The sequence below is a fragment of the Tenebrio molitor genome, chromosome Y (genome assembly GCF_963966145.1).
Source record: "Tenebrio molitor chromosome Y, icTenMoli1.1, whole genome shotgun sequence".
In the NCBI taxonomy this organism is placed as follows: Eukaryota; Metazoa; Arthropoda; class Insecta; order Coleoptera; family Tenebrionidae; genus Tenebrio; species Tenebrio molitor.
The window spans coordinates 2,648,411-2,665,662 of NC_091056.1; the positions used below are offsets into that span (position 1 = coordinate 2,648,411).

General features: G+C 37.7%; 1 protein-coding gene and 2 long non-coding RNA genes across 9 annotated transcripts in view; all 3 read right to left on the minus strand.

The window, feature by feature from the left end:
• Nucleotides 1–17,252, minus strand: part of LOC138140549 (uncharacterized) — a 390,561-nt gene that overhangs the window by 327,936 nt on the left and 45,373 nt on the right. The window lies entirely within an intron of this gene.
• Nucleotides 5,545–11,168, minus strand: LOC138140511 (uncharacterized). 7 transcript variants are annotated; one of them, XR_011162533.1, is made up of 4 exons: nt 9,971–11,168; nt 9,827–9,921; nt 6,384–9,763; nt 5,545–6,334 (listed from the first exon to the last, which is right to left on the minus strand). It is a non-coding gene; the product is annotated as an uncharacterized lncRNA (long non-coding RNA). The 7 variants fall into 7 exon arrangements; XR_011162529.1 differs by having other exon boundaries at nt 6,384–9,777; XR_011162534.1 differs by having other exon boundaries at nt 5,545–6,320; nt 6,384–6,478; nt 6,528–9,777; nt 9,827–11,168.
• LOC138140565 (uncharacterized) lies at nt 12,308–14,798 on the minus strand. The gene is made up of 3 exons (XM_069061638.1): nt 14,569–14,798; nt 14,288–14,507; nt 12,308–13,263 (listed from the first exon to the last, which is right to left on the minus strand). The coding sequence occupies exons 2-3, from the start codon at nt 14,485–14,487 to the stop codon at nt 12,393–12,395; spliced, it is 1,071 nt and encodes a 356-aa protein (XP_068917739.1). The 5' UTR covers nt 14,488–14,507; nt 14,569–14,798; the 3' UTR covers nt 12,308–12,392.

Genomic DNA, 17,252 nt, shown 5'->3' on the forward strand with positions numbered 1-17,252 from the left:
AAATTGTTTTATAGGTGTTTAAATCGTTTTCAGTATAATTTCTTGGGTTGTTTTTAAACAACAGTTGATATAGTTCCGGTGTAGTTTTATAGAATGCATCACTGACCGTTATATCAGATCCTACAAATTTTACTTCGTCGACAAAAAATTTTTCTTCAATATAATCATGGCTTATTCCAGGATGCAATAACTAGGTAGGTATTACGTTAATATTTCTGGAAGCTTTGTCAACAAGCACTTCTTCAAATTTCCCAAAAATGTTTACCAAACCCAACTTTGGAAGGATGCTTGCAAAATAGATGAAGTTCAAAACATTGAATCCTGGAAGATTTATGAACATTCTGCAAATGAAGATTTTGTACTTTTGGAAGAGCTTCTCTTTTCTGAAGATGTCGAGAGTGTTGTAATGCAAGATGAAACATTTGTAGAATGTTCATGTCATCAGGCTACAACATCGACTGTGGTTTGCAAATGCAAATTTTTTTGTGGGACACACTCAGAGATGTGGATGGTTTTGATTATTTGAATCTACGTTCATTTAATCAAGATCCATTGGAGAATCTATTTTCCAGCAACCGTCAACATGGCGCAGCTAACACCAACCCCGCTTGTCACCAGTTTACAGCAGCGTTAAAAACTGTTGTTGTTAACAGCTTGCCTTCACCAAAAGGTGTCGACAGAAACTGCGAAGAGGACAATTGCACGCCGTTGTTGTTTTAATTTAATTTTAGACAAGTGTACCACTTTTCTAATATATAAATATTGCAGGGAAAAATGAAGACTGAAAAAATAATGCCGTGATTAGTGTGATTTATGTGTGTTTTGTTAGCCTTGTTTTATTATATAGAATTATAGACAGTATTTTATATTGAAAGTTTTTTGTTAGGTTTATAGAATTTTATCTTGTTTTGTTTTTTACTTTTTCATGTTATTTTGTTTTTTATCTGTTTTATTGAATTTTTAGAATGTTATCTTCTTTTGTTGAATTTTTAGGATTTTATCTTGTTTTATTTTTTTCTTGTTTGTTTTGTCGATTTGCGGTTTTGTATTATTTTTGTTTTTATAGTTTGGTCTTTTGTAGTTTGAATGAACTTATAAGTTCAGGCTTCAGCCTGTTGGAGTTGGAACTTGTTCCAATTTCAGATTGGACTCGTTTTTGTAGGGCCGTGGAGCAAGGAAAAGTGTATAGGTACATCCACACATCGTTATCCAAGATAAGTGGAAAGTACATTAGTCATGGAAGTTGTTGGCCGAAAGAAGTATTCTTGTAAATATCCAGGAGGCAACAACTGGTTTTACGTCAATATTGTACTTTTGGAAGAGCTTTGCTTTTCTGAATAAAATGTCGAGTGTCGTAATCCAAGATGAAAAATTTGTAGAATGTTCATATCATCAGGCTACAACATCGACTGCGGTTTGTAAATTATTTGATCAAAAACCTTCCTCACATTCTCAAGATAGTGAAATAATGGGCATTTCCAGTTTTCACCTTCAAGACCATAATTATTGTGGAACAGGTGAAAGTGGAGTTTAGACAAACAATCGTAAATTCGTGAGGAGAAGTTTTCTGCAGTATCCGAGGGGCTTCAAAAAAAAAATGAGAAGTCTGAAATGTAAATAATTCTGTGATTTGTTTTCTGCTTTTTTTAAGTGAATGTTATTTTGTTTTGTTGCATTTTTAGGATTTTTTTTTCTTTTTCGTAAATAATTATATTAAGTATAACATAATTACATAAACTTTAGGATTTTATATTGTTTTTGGCCTTAAATTTTTTGCAGGATTTACAGAATTTTATCTTGTTATATTTTTTCTTATTTGTGTAATTTTTTCCTTCAATATACAGAGTGTCTCAGCTAAGACTTTCGAGCCTAATATCTCGGCGAGTATCTCGGTTATTTGCCAACGGATTTTTATGAAATTTAAAATACAAATAATTTAGACGGCGAAGGTTCAATTAGTAATAATAAAATAACCTCAAGTTAAAAAATGTAATTTTAACGCATGCTTCCTTTCACGACCTGCTGTATAATAACCGGCCTGTTCATTTCATTAAAAAAGCATTGCGAAAATGTTTCCGAGAAAGAGCCAATTTTCGCCGATGAGGGCGCCACAGTACGGGCGCTTGTGAAGAATAAAAATGCGGAAAAATAGGTTTAGACATGATTTTAGAGTTAAGATTGAGTACAGTAAGTTCATATTTTCTTTCTAATACAATATTGAATATAATTGTATTTTTGTGTTTTTGATTTTAAATTCGAATGTCATTTGAACGAGAAAAACTCTCGGTGACAAAAACTTAAGATGATTAATATCCCCAAAAAGCGCCCGTACACTAGCGCTCTGCGGGGATCACCCAAATTACACTTTTGAACAGGCCGGTTATAATATAGCAGGTCGTGCTTCCTTTATTGAAAATTAGGCGCGATTCTTAGATTATTAAACATTAAAAAATAGGGGTCTACACAAACAATTAACTAAATCACTCGTCTGATTCAACGAAAAAATTAGATTTTGTTGTTAAAAATTTAATGTAAAATTTGAAGGTATTTGAGCTTGAGTTACCTTTTGAAACAATTGATGAAAGATTGCCAAGCAACATTTTGTACACCCATTAAAATCTGTTAAAATTGGGCGCGCGTTATTAGAAACGTCAAATTGTGTAAATTTATTGAAAATACTCTAAAAATAGACTACAACGGCAGAAATTTCAATATTATTGAAAAACGAAACAACTTTTGCCTATGGAGAGTGTCCTAAGAACTTCAATGACACAGTTCGTTTTCTCGTGGAACACTATCCAAATGTAGGCTTTACAAAATGTAAGGTTAAGAGAGTCGTCAATTTATTTGAAGACACAGGAAGCGTACGTGAACTAAATTACCTTGCTAAAATATCCCGATCGTGCTTTAGTCCTTTATGGAAGAATTAAAGCATCCAGTATAATAAATTACGTCCAAACATTGTAAATGTTTGCAAGGTTAGCAAAATAAACGTCAAATATGTCACCTGCGTTTGTGCGAAAAGGGATGACCAAAATTCGTTGAGGGTGCGCGTTTGTTTCATAGGCGTCTACGTTTTTGCTTCTGCAGACACGTTTAACACAGTTTTTTGCTTTTTTCTTGCAAACCAGACGTCTTTCGAGAACGAGTTTCTCCCTACAGCATTTTTTATTGACGATCAATTTTTTGATGTAAATCTTAAGTGATTCAACATTTTAAAAAGGCATGTAAAAATTACGTTTTTAAGACTTGGGTAATTGCATTAATGGAATTTTATTCTTCACCGTCTTAAATAATTTCACAAAAATCCTTTGGAAAATAACCGAGTTATTAGGCTCGAAAGTCTTAGCTGAGACATCTGTTATATTTAATTAATAAATATATTTCTGTTAAATTATACCGGGTGATTCAGTTTGGTATTCGCGGCCCTACATCTTTTTTGTTTTAAGAAAAAAGTATAGTAAACCATATATATTTGTAAATCGCTTATGAAGCTACAATAGGTGATGTTGTCAAATCTTCTCTACGATGACATATGTCAAAGTTTAAGACAGTCAACTTTTTTTTTTAAATGGTACACTATACATTTCTTAGCCTATTCTTCTAAAGCCTTTTTTTCTACATTTGAATGTGTAAAAAAAGTTGACACTTACATCAGAAAAAAATCGAGAACAATAATAAAATATGATTTAATTTATTCGAAAGCGTTATTTTCTAAAAAGAGCTAGTAAGCCAAACATTTGTAAATTCGCATTATGTTGGTTCCCTGCATGTCACTATTTACAAGACAACCACGTAGCCAAAAAATAAAATGATTTGACCTTGTTTGTTTTCAAGCCTCGGGTGCGCCTCGGCCAAAAAACTGAGACTCGGACGAAATACCAAATCCATACTGAATTTACTATGCTAAATTCGCGTTATGTTGGTTCCCTGCATCTCACTATTTTAAGAATTACATAGCCAAAAAATAAAATAATTTGACAGTGAAATACCCGATCCATCCTGAATTTACTTTATTCGAATATTAGAATTTACACTTATTCGAATTTTACATAGTCAGCTATTCAAATATTCGAATAATTCGAATACGATTCCCAAGACTCATCATGTCATTCATGCACTATCAAAATTCAACTACATATTTTCATCGTGTATGCATTCAAAGCGGTATAGTCAGGAAGAAGTTAGGTTTCGAAGCCAGATGTTATATCATAATTATTTATTTAAATGCAGGTTATAACATAGCTATTTATTTAAATGTAGGTAGGTTAATAATTGAGGCTATTAATGTCAAAATTCAATTGTCTCAATCTGCATGGCTAACTAGCTCTTTTTAGAAAATAACACTTTCGAATAAATTAAATCATATTTTATTTTTTTTCTCGATTTTTTTCTATTGCAAGTGTCAACTTTTTTTACACATTCAAATGTAGAAAAAAAAAGCTTTACAAGAATAGACTAAGAAATGTATAATGTACTATTTTAAAAAAAAAGTTGACTGTCTTAACTTTGACATATGTCATCGTAGAGAAGATTTGATGACGTCATCTATTGTAGTTTCATAAGCGATTTACAAATATATATGGTTTGCTATACTTTTTTCTTAAAATAAAAAAGATATAGGGGCGCGAATACCAATCTGAATCACCCGGTATTTTCCTACTTTTAAAATTAAAAATGGTAAGATTTTAAAGTGAAAAACTATATTTATTTTTTTAAGCCGAATTTAGTTTTTCAACTTTAATATCTTAACAACTAAAAAAAACTTATGCTTATGAAGGAAGCAGTATAGAAATGGTTGCGTTCAAATTTTTCGCGCGGTCATTTAGTTTGTCACCCCTCTGCCAGGATCGCTGCACAGACTTTGTGTTCTTATTTGTGTTGCCAACGTTTAACCACAGTATAATAACCAGTAGCGACAGACAACTTGATTTGCGAACGTGAGCCTTATTGACCTTTACTACCCAAACCGTCACTTCTCAAACAGCGTGTGATATGAATAGGCAACTCCTTATACATACAAATTCAGGCATATTTCAGAAAACAGAAAGTTTTAGTTGAATTTGCATTTATTAATCAGAGAATTCATAGTGATTCAAGGCTACCACTACAAATTTCAAATGAATTCAAACCATTTTCAAGGACTTTACTACCCAAACCGTCATTTAGTCGTGTTCATTACGACCCAATGCTTTTCTTATGGATTTGTCATTTCGTATCGCTACTGGTTATACTGTGGTTTAACTTAGGAACTTTTAGTTCTTATATTAAGTGTTCTGTGGCGCACATGGTTTTTGTCCGTTTTTATTTTGGTGTTCAAACAGTGAGAATAGGACAAATAAAGTTGGTAAGTTTTGTGACCAAAAATTGGCCAGTGACAGCTCCGGGCTCTCAGGGGGTTTTCGGGGCATAGGGCGTGGGTTCGGATTATAAAAAAATGGGCGCCAGGCAGCTATTGTCTTGAGCTGGTTGTTAAGCTTGTCCAGCTGCCGGGACAAGTGCTCAGTTTCTCGGATGCTTCGGAGTCAATACGAAAGAACTTAATTCCTTGCGAATTAAATAATTGGTTTATTCAATTTTTGTCCAACAGTCCAGGAAATTCGAAATGCTTACTTAAGTGTGCACTGGTCCGTGGAATTGGCAACGTTACTCTACGTAATTTTGTTAATTGAAATTTCGAACCAGTTCACATTAATGATCTTATTCAATACCTTATTCTGGTCTTATCAAGAAAGCTTTCCTTTACAGGTGACCTTGTAACTTATTTGTGAATAAACTTAAAATTAATACAACTCCGATGAAAAAAAAAACGAAAGGAAAATCTGTTGCATGCGTGAAACAAGAATGAAGCGCAGTCTTCTGCTTTCATAAATTTACAACGTTAATTTAACATCGATTCTATAATTGAAAAAAATTGCAAATTTACTGGAAGTAGAAGAACTGCTACTAATAATTGAAATGTGAAATTTGAAAACTTGAGCTTTGTGAAGTCTTTCTAAAAATTTGAAATTATTGAAATGCGAGATTTTTACAAATTGAAACGGTTCTAAATATTGAGAAGCGGGATATTTGAGGCGTTCTTTGATTTTTCGCAAATCCGCAATTAAATTGTGCGACTTATCTTACGCCGGTAACGTGGTGTGACCTTGACGATTTTCTTTAGTCCTTGGTGAAACGGTACGTGGTCCGATGACCTTAATGGACGGTTTGCGGTCTGGCGACGACCACTCTGACGAACGATGCGGCGACGAATGACCCTAAGGAATAACGTTCCTGGTCCGAACTATCGCCCCAAATAACGATGACTGGTCCGGCTGACCCTAAAGAACAACCCCTAACGAATTGTCGTTAGTGTTGCAAAACTCAATCGATTCGGTAATTACCTTTCCGCTGAAAGGGGTTGCTTCTCGATAATTCGAAGGAGGACTTTCCGGTTCTCCTTCGCGGTACGGTAACGGTAATCTGGCTCGAACCACCCCTAACGGACGAAAATTAGTGAAGTGAATTCGCTAATGAAGGATAATTACCTCTATCTCGCTAGATGACGAGGGGTTTCTCGACCACGGCAAAACGGTAAACGGTAAAACGGTAAATCTTCGGGCTCCTCGACGGCCCCGAAGGCTGGCAGCGCCGGACGATAAGCGCCATGGCGTTCGGCAATCCACCCACAGGGATGATTGCGGATCCCGAACGCCACGCACGTGATTCGCAGCTCGCGACTTGCGGCACCTGCCGCCCGCTCGGCGGTCGCCGACCGAGTCCTCTTTAATTTCCGCTCGCGATCGGTTTTTTTTTTTTGGCTACCCCCGGCTCTAGGAGATCAACCCGAAAGATCTGGACCTTATTCCGTTGGGCGATAAGGCGTCCCGGTTATTGTACTGACCGCGCATCTTGATGACAACTTCCGGCGATCCTACACTTGCACGCTAAATGACAGATGGTCGAACATGGCGCCGGTTTGTTTACGTTGGACTTCACCGATCGAAAAATCCGGACGTCGAAGCGGTAATGTGTCGGTGAGTCCACGCGTAACACACGATAGATGTTGACGGCAATTTCCCGCAGGATCTCAAAAGGTTGGACACCACAAGGATGAAGGAAGAAGGTTAGGGAAAAGAAGAGAAGAAGATAACTTTCCGGCAAGTCACGGGAACAAAAGGGAATCGGAATTAACTTTGCCGTACGGTTACCCGAGCTGAGAAGAAGAAGAGGAAGGATTGAAGGAAAAGGAAAGGAGAAAGAAGAAAAAAGCGAACGATGAATAGATAGGCCGCAGCTAGACAGCCTAGAGGCGTGAGGCCACCTCAGCCTAAAATTTAGGGGCTAACATGTGTGATTCCAGCCGCCCCAAAACTGGCTGGCACAAAGACTCTACAATGAAAACTCTAAAGAAACCGCGAAAGAAACAAACGAAAACCGAAAGTGAAACTGAAAGCGAAACCGAAATAAAACTGAAAGTGATCCGATAAACAAAAATGAACCCTGAACCGATAAACTCAAAATGAATTGACTGACGGCACAAACAAACTGAATTATTTCGAAATGAGCGTCCCCAAAAAAGGTTACGGCAGGGTGGGCGCGTCGCGACGTCATATGCCGTGCGTTGTGTTGCTTGTTCCTGATCTTCGAACAGCGATCTTATTGTCCCGCGAGCATAAGTAGGACCTCTTGGCCTCCTACCCCGGCCAAAACGAATAGTGGCACTTTGACCTGCTACACTACCCCCCTCCTCAAAAAGAAAAAAGAAAAGGTAACGCGGTTGCCTTTTTCTTTTTACACCAAACGAAGATGAAGTCTTCTCAAAAACGTCAAAATTTGTTCAATGGAAAAGTTTTGATTCCGCCACAAAATGGCTAGTTGATATCTGCGCGTATCAAACGATTGAAAACTGAATCTCAATGTCAATTAGTACTTGAGTACTGCGGTATGATGTAAGTCGAATTCGGGATTTGTCATAAATGGGGTTTTTCAAATAAACTTTTCCTGAACAAACTCCACGGTAAAATTTTTGGTCTCGATCACTTCAAAAAATTCGACGAAAAAAAATGCAACGCGATTTTCGCTGCAGCGCTCGAAAACGGAAAGTGAAAATGCGACGAAGCGTTTTCCACGATTCCACGGAACGTCATCCGCAAAAAAATCGCTCATAGAGACACTTGGAGGTCTTCGAGTGTCTGACCTTGACATTGGCGAAATGTCCACCGTTTCTCCGATTGTGCGACAAGGATGGAACTCAAACAAACATGTCACCCGAAAAAGTGTTTCGCAGCGCGATAACGTTCTCAAAAAATTTCTTATCTGTGAAGACACGAGATAAGACTGAATACAATCCGCTAATTTTCTCTGCAAAATTCCTGCTTCTCTTACACGGTAAAAAAATTGAAAACTGAAATTTCTCTGAAACCCAAACCCAAAGCTCCGATTGTTGAACAATGAAAAATCTGTGATCTTGCCAAATCTGTAGTTGAGTCACAAACACGATAAACAAAGCTGAATGAGCCAAACTGACCAAATTTGCGGAATTCAAACGAGGAAGCAAAATCGTCAAAATTTGTGACTGCTACAAAGTTGACAAATCACACCCCTAACAAATCGCGTCAAAATTTGTGGCGGCTCGATTGACTTGACAGGCCCTCGAAAATCCAAGCGTCAAAATTTGTGGCTGTCAAATGCAAGCGAGCCCTCGAGGCCCAAATTGGTTTACAAATTTCGCGAAAATGAAGATGAGCGATAAACGAAAATTTGTGGTTGCTCCAAAAAGTCGGGAAATCGGGCCCCACGTTGGGCGCCAATATTTGTGTGACCAAAAATTGGCCAGTGACAGCTCCGGGCTCTCAGGGGGTTTTCGGGGCATAGGGCGTGGGTTCGGATTATAAAAAAATGGGCGCCAGGCAGCTATTGTCTTGAGCTGGTTGTTAAGCTTGTCCAGCTGCCGGGACAAGTGCTCAGTTTCTCGGATGCTTCGGAGTCAATACGAAAGAACTTAATTCCTTGCGAATTAAATAATTGGTTTATTCAATTTTTGTCCAACAGTCCAGGAAATTCGAAATGCTTACTTAAGTGTGCACTGGTCCGTGGAATTGGCAACGTTACTCTACGTAATTTTGTTAATTGAAATTTCGAACCAGTTCACATTAATGATCTTATTCAATACCTTATTCTGGTCTTATCAAGAAAGCTTTCCTTTACAGGTGACCTTGTAACTTATTTGTGAATAAACTTAAAATTAATACAACTCCGATGAAAAAAAAAACGAAAGGAAAATCTGTTGCATGCGTGAAACAAGAATGAAGCGCAGTCTTCTGCTTTCATAAATTTACAACGTTAATTTAACATCGATTCTATAATTGAAAAAAATTGCAAATTTACTGGAAGTAGAAGAACTGCTACTAATAATTGAAATGTGAAATTTGAAAACTTGAGCTTTGTGAAGTCTTTCTAAAAATTTGAAATTATTGAAATGCGAGATTTTTACAAATTGAAACGGTTCTAAATATTGAGAAGCGGGATATTTGAGGCGTTCTTTGATTTTTCGCAAATCCGCAATTAAATTGTGCGACTTATCTTACGCCGGTAACGTGGTGTGACCTTGACGATTTTCTTTAGTCCTTGGTGAAACGGTACGTGGTCCGATGACCTTAATGGACGGTTTGCGGTCTGGCGACGACCACTCTGACGAACGATGCGGCGACGAATGACCCTAAGGAATAACGTTCCTGGTCCGAACTATCGCCCCAAATAACGATGACTGGTCCGGCTGACCCTAAAGAACAACCCCTAACGAATTGTCGTTAGTGTTGCAAAACTCAATCGATTCGGTAATTACCTTTCCGCTGAAAGGGGTTGCTTCTCGATAATTCGAAGGAGGACTTTCCGGTTCTCCTTCGCGGTACGGTAACGGTAATCTGGCTCGAACCACCCCTAACGGACGAAAATTAGTGAAGTGAATTCGCTAATGAAGGATAATTACCTCTATCTCGCTAGATGACGAGGGGTTTCTCGACCACGGCAAAACGGTAAACGGTAAAACGGTAAATCTTCGGGCTCCTCGACGGCCCCGAAGGCTGGCAGCGCCGGACGATAAGCGCCATGGCGTTCGGCAATCCACCCACAGGGATGATTGCGGATCCCGAACGCCACGCACGTGATTCGCAGCTCGCGACTTGCGGCACCTGCCGCCCGCTCGGCGGTCGCCGACCGAGTCCTCTTTAATTTCCGCTCGCGATCGGTTTTTTTTTTTTTGGCTACCCCCGGCTCTAGGAGATCAACCCGAAAGATCTGGACCTTATTCCGTTGGGCGATAAGGCGTCCCGGTTATTGTACTGACCGCGCATCTTGATGACAACTTCCGGCGATCCTACACTTGCACGCTAAATGACAGATGGTCGAACATGGCGCCGGTTTGTTTACGTTGGACTTCACCGATCGAAAAATCCGGACGTCGAAGCGGTAATGTGTCGGTGAGTCCACGCGTAACACACGATAGATGTTGACGGCAATTTCCCGCAGGATCTCAAAAGGTTGGACACCACAAGGATGAAGGAAGAAGGTTAGGGAAAAGAAGAGAAGAAGATAACTTTCCGGCAAGTCACGGGAACAAAAGGGAATCGGAATTAACTTTGCCGTACGGTTACCCGAGCTGAGAAGAAGAAGAGGAAGGATTGAAGGAAAAGGAAAGGAGAAAGAAGAAAAAAGCGAACGATGAATAGATAGGCCGCAGCTAGACAGCCTAGAGGCGTGAGGCCACCTCAGCCTAAAATTTAGGGGCTAACATGTGTGATTCCAGCCGCCCCAAAACTGGCTGGCACAAAGACTCTACAATGAAAACTCTAAAGAAACCGCGAAAGAAACAAACGAAAACCGAAAGTGAAACTGAAAGCGAAACCGAAATAAAACTGAAAGTGATCCGATAAACAAAAATGAACCCTGAACCGATAAACTCAAAATGAATTGACTGACGGCACAAACAAACTGAATTATTTCGAAATGAGCGTCCCCAAAAAAGGTTACGGCAGGGTGGGCGCGTCGCGACGTCATATGCCGTGCGTTGTGTTGCTTGTTCCTGATCTTCGAACAGCGATCTTATTGTCCCGCGAGCATAAGTAGGACCTCTTGGCCTCCTACCCCGGCCAAAACGAATAGTGGCACTTTGACCTGCTACACTTTTTCTTTTCATAAATTGTTAATTATATTCATCATTGATTATATTTTTCATAGTTGCTCACATGCAGTAGTTTGTTTGCTTATGGTTAAAATTTACTCATTGTGAATGTAAAGCGAGTGGCTGTATTTTTAGGTTATGTTAACCTTTTGCAAAATCGAATTTTCTGATGAACGTGTTTATTGCTTATTCTGTTGTATATTACAGAGTGAACTGTGCCGATCAACGGACCGTTGTGTGTGGTTGTTGAAAGATGAGTCATTATTCAGGATTTGTTATTGTGATACCACCAAAATGAGACATCAGCTTTCCCAGTCACTTGAGAGCTCTGAAGCAATTAGCAACTCACCATTGAATGGTAAGTTTTTAAATATTTGATTGTGGCTTTTTCAGAATGTGATAAATATGTTCAACAAGTGGGTATGCAGGTACTCGTAGGTATCTAAATATTGCAGGTTATTGTTGCAGTAAATATTGGAGCATATTGACAATAAGTGAAGTATTTGACATGCCAGTTGGAATGTTTGTAGTGTAAGATACTGCCCCAAAAAATTGTCGCAAGCACTAACGTATTTTTGTATTACTTAAAAATGCCACAAGTACTATTGGGAGCATAAATAGTGGGACATCAAACTTCTGTCAGTTTAAAAAAAATTGATGTAGTTCAAGCTTTATTGTCATTTTGCCTTTGTTTTAGTAATGAGCAAAACCGCGATTTTTGCATAACGCCGCTATCGGCGATCGCGATTTTTAAATAACGGCCATATTAAGGATCCCACAAACCAACGCGGTGGCGGTAGCGGCCGCGGTGGCGATCAGATGTTACAATACACTTGTAGTGTTCCTGTTCAGACAGGAGCGATCTGGCGATAACTTCAGCGGTAATTTGCAGCGTTCACAATCGCGGTGGCGTTCAAACGCGTCCTGTTACATTTGACCGCTGCACGCGCTGATTGTTTTCGTGATTATTGCACAAAAATGTCGATCACAACCGAAAAACTTATTGAAAATGTAAAAAATTATAAAATTCTATATGATCTTTCTCATCCAGAATATAAAAATAATCGAAGAAAAAATAAAACGTGGGATGAAATAGGAGCCCTGTTAAACACTGACGGTGAGTACCTATTCATTACTAATAAAATGTACAATAGGTATTTTATATTTATTTTTGGAGATGCAAGTAATTATCTACAATTCAATGCGAAGTGTTAACACGAATTAGCAATTATTATTGTCTATTGAAGTAATTAGTAAATCTTTCGCGAACTTCAAAAGCGAAATTCGTTGCTCTTCGTCCATCAATTGGTAAGGGAGCAAAACCGTCCACTATTGGTTCATACGGGTCTAACAAGTGAAGAAAATGCTGATCAGATTTTTTGACTCGTAAATAGTTGTGTAGAACACATGCTGCATTTACAATCTGTTTTGTAGTCTCCACCTTAACTTCAATAGGCCTAAAAAATACTCTCCATTTCTGAGTTAAAATTCCAAAAGCATTTTCCACTACACGTCTAGCACGACATAATCCCTTGTTGAAGTTCTCCTTTCTGTTGTCATGTCGTACTTGTCTATATGGATATGGACGCATCAAATATAGAGATAGTGTAAAGGTTTCGTCACCGACAAGTACACAAGGGGTAGCTTCATTCTGCCCTGCTAGTGGTCGACTTGGTGGAAGATCAAATGTGCCACTAGCAAACCTTTGCCCCATTTTTGACACCTCGAAAATTCCTCCATCACTATTTTTACCATACGCACCGACATCGATACAACTGAATTTATAATCTGGGTCCACAATAGCGAGTAAAACGATAGAAAATTTATGTAAGTAGCAAAAATGATTTGAGCCAGTTTTGTTAGGGCATTTTATGGTTACATGTTTGCCATCAATGCTTCCGATACAGTTTGGAAAGTGCCACTTTTCTTGAAATCCAGATATTGCTTTCTCCCATATTTCTGCAGTAGGTTGAGGCATGTATGTAGGTTGAAGCCTTTGCCAGATTACATCACATACTTCGGCAACAATGCTACTTACTATGGAAAAACCCATGCGAAAACTATGACCGATAGTGCTAAAAGAATCCCCTGTGGCCAGAAACCTGAAAAACAAAAACATACGTATAGGTACTAATTTATTTTCAGGTGATACTTTGAAGAAAAAATGGAAAAATTTGCGCGATTGTTATGCCAAACACTTACGATCAGAAGTTGTTACTCACACTGGTCAAGAACGAAAAATCCTCGATCGCTACAAAACATGGCCGTGGGCGAAGCAAATGGAAATATTTAAGCCTTTTTTGCAATTTGCTAGTACAAATACTAATGTAGCTAACGTACCAGGTGGATATGAGACAATCCCGTTGCAAAGTGAGGGAGAAGAGGTTCTACGATCTGACAATGCAGGCGCCGATACAGTTTCCCAAAACGAAGACGACCTTTTTCATGGGGGACCACTATCGCCAAACGCTTCCATAATAACTAATGCTCCAGTAACTAGCACACAAACTGTAGTCACTCAAACAACTAACACATCAGACACTGCTAGAACAAAAACTCCAGTCACTCCTAGAACCAACACTTCTCAAAGAAACAGTACTACTCGAAAGAGGCGATTGGAGGAGCAAACCCAGACGCCAACCTCAATTGATAAAGTTATAGCATATTTCGACAAAAAACCTTGCAACAATACACAAGCGGCGTATGATGACGTAGATCTAATATTTTTAAGTTACGCAAAAACTTTGAAAAAATTTTCGCCAAGACGTTAAACTATGACAAAGTTTAAAATAGCCCAATTGCTCATGGAAGAAGAACTAAATCAACAAGCGGAAGACGGATACACCACCACTACAGTCAGTGTACATCCTGGCCCATCTTCTACGGAGACATCTGCTATGACTATAAACTCTCCTGTCTCAGAATCAGATTATACTCAAATGACATATTCGTCCAGCGACACCAATGATCATACTACTCAAGGTGTGGCTACTAGTGCCTCCTTCTACGAGGGATTTTCAGAGTCTCTTCATTATTAATCCAATTAATGTATTGTTTAACCCGACTAATTAATAAATAAGTTGCATTAATCTAAGAATATATTACGACTACAAAATGATTTTCTACCTTAGTGTGACTGTCAGACGTTCCACTGGTTCGATGGGTTCCCGATAATTAGTGCACTGCTTTTGTATATCATCTTTGATAAGATTTAAAAGTTCATCAAAACATTCGAAAATATAAGAAAAATCTTTCCTCATCATTTCGAAGGAGTGGGTATAATGTGTGAAATTCACCTTCCTTCCGGCGGACCATATTAATTTCATGCACCCATTTCCTTGTTTTCCTGAATTTAATTAAAACAACAAAATAATTACATCGTACAATACTTTTGCTTCGGTACTTACCTTATATTTTCGGCGTCTTCTAAGAGTGCAGTCAAAACTAGAAACTCTTCAGATTCACATTCACAGGAAGCCATATTGATATCAACACTAAAAAAAAAAAACAAATGCGACTGCGATCCAGCGAACAAATCGCTTTGGTTTGAATGCTACTGATCGCGATCGCAATCGCCACCGCGGCCGCTACCGCCACCGCAGCCGCCACCGCGTTGGTTTGTGGGATCCTTTAAAGCGTTATCGCGATCGCGACTTTTAATATTTAATATCGCTGCAATGTCGCACTAGGCGAAACGTTTTCAGTTCACCATTTAGCCGCTAAAGCTTGTTTGACACGATGCTAAATTTTGTAGAAAATTTGTTATAAACTGAGAGAGACCCTCGATCAGGATCATAGTCTGTCTTTGTCAGATCCTGATCGTTCATTGGTCCTCTCTCATTTTCTAACAAATTTTCTACAAAATTTAGCATCGTGTCATACAGCCTTAAGGCTCCAGTGGAGTAAAATAAAATTCCAGTTTCGGGGAATGTGGGTTGTATACTCTGTAAATTTTGACGGGTGTCAATCAATTTGCCGGGGGGCCTTCGAGCAGAAGTTATGGTCACAAAATGCATGCATTTCTGTCAGGTAGAAATGCCGACACAGACGACGGCCAATAAACCCGTTCCCGTTATCCCCATAAACCATTATTTCGGAATACTGACACTACAAATACGGTAAAAGAAATTTTGTATTCAGAAAAATCATTCATTCGAACTTCTGTGACAAAACAAAGCGACAGAAAAATTGGAGCATATTATCGGATTGAATGTTAAAAGTTGTACCATGTTTATTGATAAATATAAATCATTTTTAGCAAAGAGATGGATTAATAAATTCGGATGCAATTCTTGTAATAAAGTGACCATATTCCACACGTGAATTAACAATTGATTTATTTAACGATGGATCATGAAAACCGTATAAAATTAAAAACATCACATCCTTATAATAATTAGGTACGAGTACCACAAATATCACCAATCGTGATATTTGTTACTTCGTTGTTTATATACTGCTACGAAAGAGAAAATCAATTCTGATTTAAAATATTGCATAATTAAAAGGGACGATAGATTCTGGCATGAAATTGATAAATTGGAAATTGAAAATCACTTAGAAACGTTTTATTTTGGGACTTTCTTCCAGAATTAGTGGATCCTAGACTTCAGAGGTCAGTCAAATACTAAAAAAATAGTTATAATTTTGCATTGTTAATATTTTAATATTAACTCAATTCGAATTTTTATTCATTTAGATAAGGCGTTAAAAATCTATTTTTTTATTTTTATTAAAATAATAAAAAGAAATTAATTCATGAAAGTTGATAAGTTGGTTATCTGAAAAAATTGTAGTAAGTAATAACACTATGTCGATGTCGATATTCTCTACCTTCTTGTTTACCTGCAATATTTTTGGTAAACATTTGGAAGGGTCGTTTCACTTATTATACCTGCATCTTTCATATTGTAGGTAAAAAAAAAAAACATTTACCAATTGTTCGTGAAGTTTTGCAACCTCTTTACTTTAAAATTTATAATTTAGCTTATAAATGTTTCATTAAATAAAATTGTTCCCTATGGTTCATTGATAAAAAAATTCACTGTATATTTCTCGCACAAAAACATGTTCACTCATTCTTTCATCAAAAATGGCGCATAATATTTATGGCACGCGAATCAATGAAAATCCTGATCAGTGCGACCTGTTTTTATAATACCGCAAAAATTGTAGAGCACAAGTGCGTTGAAGACCCCCTGTAATAAATGACGGCCCAAAGCAATGGACTGACCGAACCCTCGGTCATAAAAGTATTAGTGCGTTATAAGGACCTGCGTAAGTCGCTCTCACTAGCCATAAACCATGTCCGAGCGGCAAGGGCCGCGTCGTCTTAAGTACTTTTGGTTGCCTTTTTTCGGATTTATTTTTTATAAATAACAAAAAAACTACGACAGTAAACGAAAAAAGAAAATGTTATCGACCTCCGTATTTCAATTATCTATCAAATGAGTGTTTACTTACCACGAAATAACGTTCCAGGACAAAAAAATCCGAAAAAAATGATTTCGCGTTTTTATTTAATTACAAATTAATTGTTATATTTTTTTTTTAAATAATATGCTATCGACCTCCGTTTAGGTGCCTACTAACCAACCAAAAGTCAAGCATTGCTTCAAAGTTGATTTTGTAGAAAAATTCCGAAAAAAATAACTCCATGTATTTAGTATAGGCGCTACGTGAGGGATCGTGGAGCCTTAAGCGAGTAAGCGCTTGCGTGATTCTTTAGCTATTGTATGTTAATTAATTTCACTTGTCTCTTGTCTTGTCTGTCCCCTTCCCCCATCGTATTATCAACCTGTAACGGATCAGCTGTTTAAATCTTATAGTACGAGATCCCACTGCATGATTTCTACGTTCATCTGTTTTTTAATTAAAATATAATTTTTATAGATAATTGTGAGTAGAGAAATACGTTTCTGCCGGGTTGCCTATCAAAATATGGCCGCAAGTATTTTTTAATTAAAATTAAATTAATTATTTTTTTCCAAACAGTTTCGTTCACTTGTTTTTAAGATAAATTATAATTCATTTCAAAGAGAGATGTGTAAAGAACTTGAAAAGTTTTGATTGCCATTTCGCAGTTGTCAAC

What these genes read in the sequence shown, in the direction of transcription:
- LOC138140565 (XM_069061638.1), bottom strand. Translation starts at nt 14,487, where the DNA reads ATGAAATTAATATGGTCCGCCGGAAGGAAGGTGAATTTCACACATTAT. An exon ending in CGTCTGACAGTCACACTAAG is followed by an intron (nt 13,264 to 14,287) that starts GTAGAAAATCAT and finishes TTTGTTTTTCAG; the next exon opens with GTTTCTGGCCACAGGGGATT.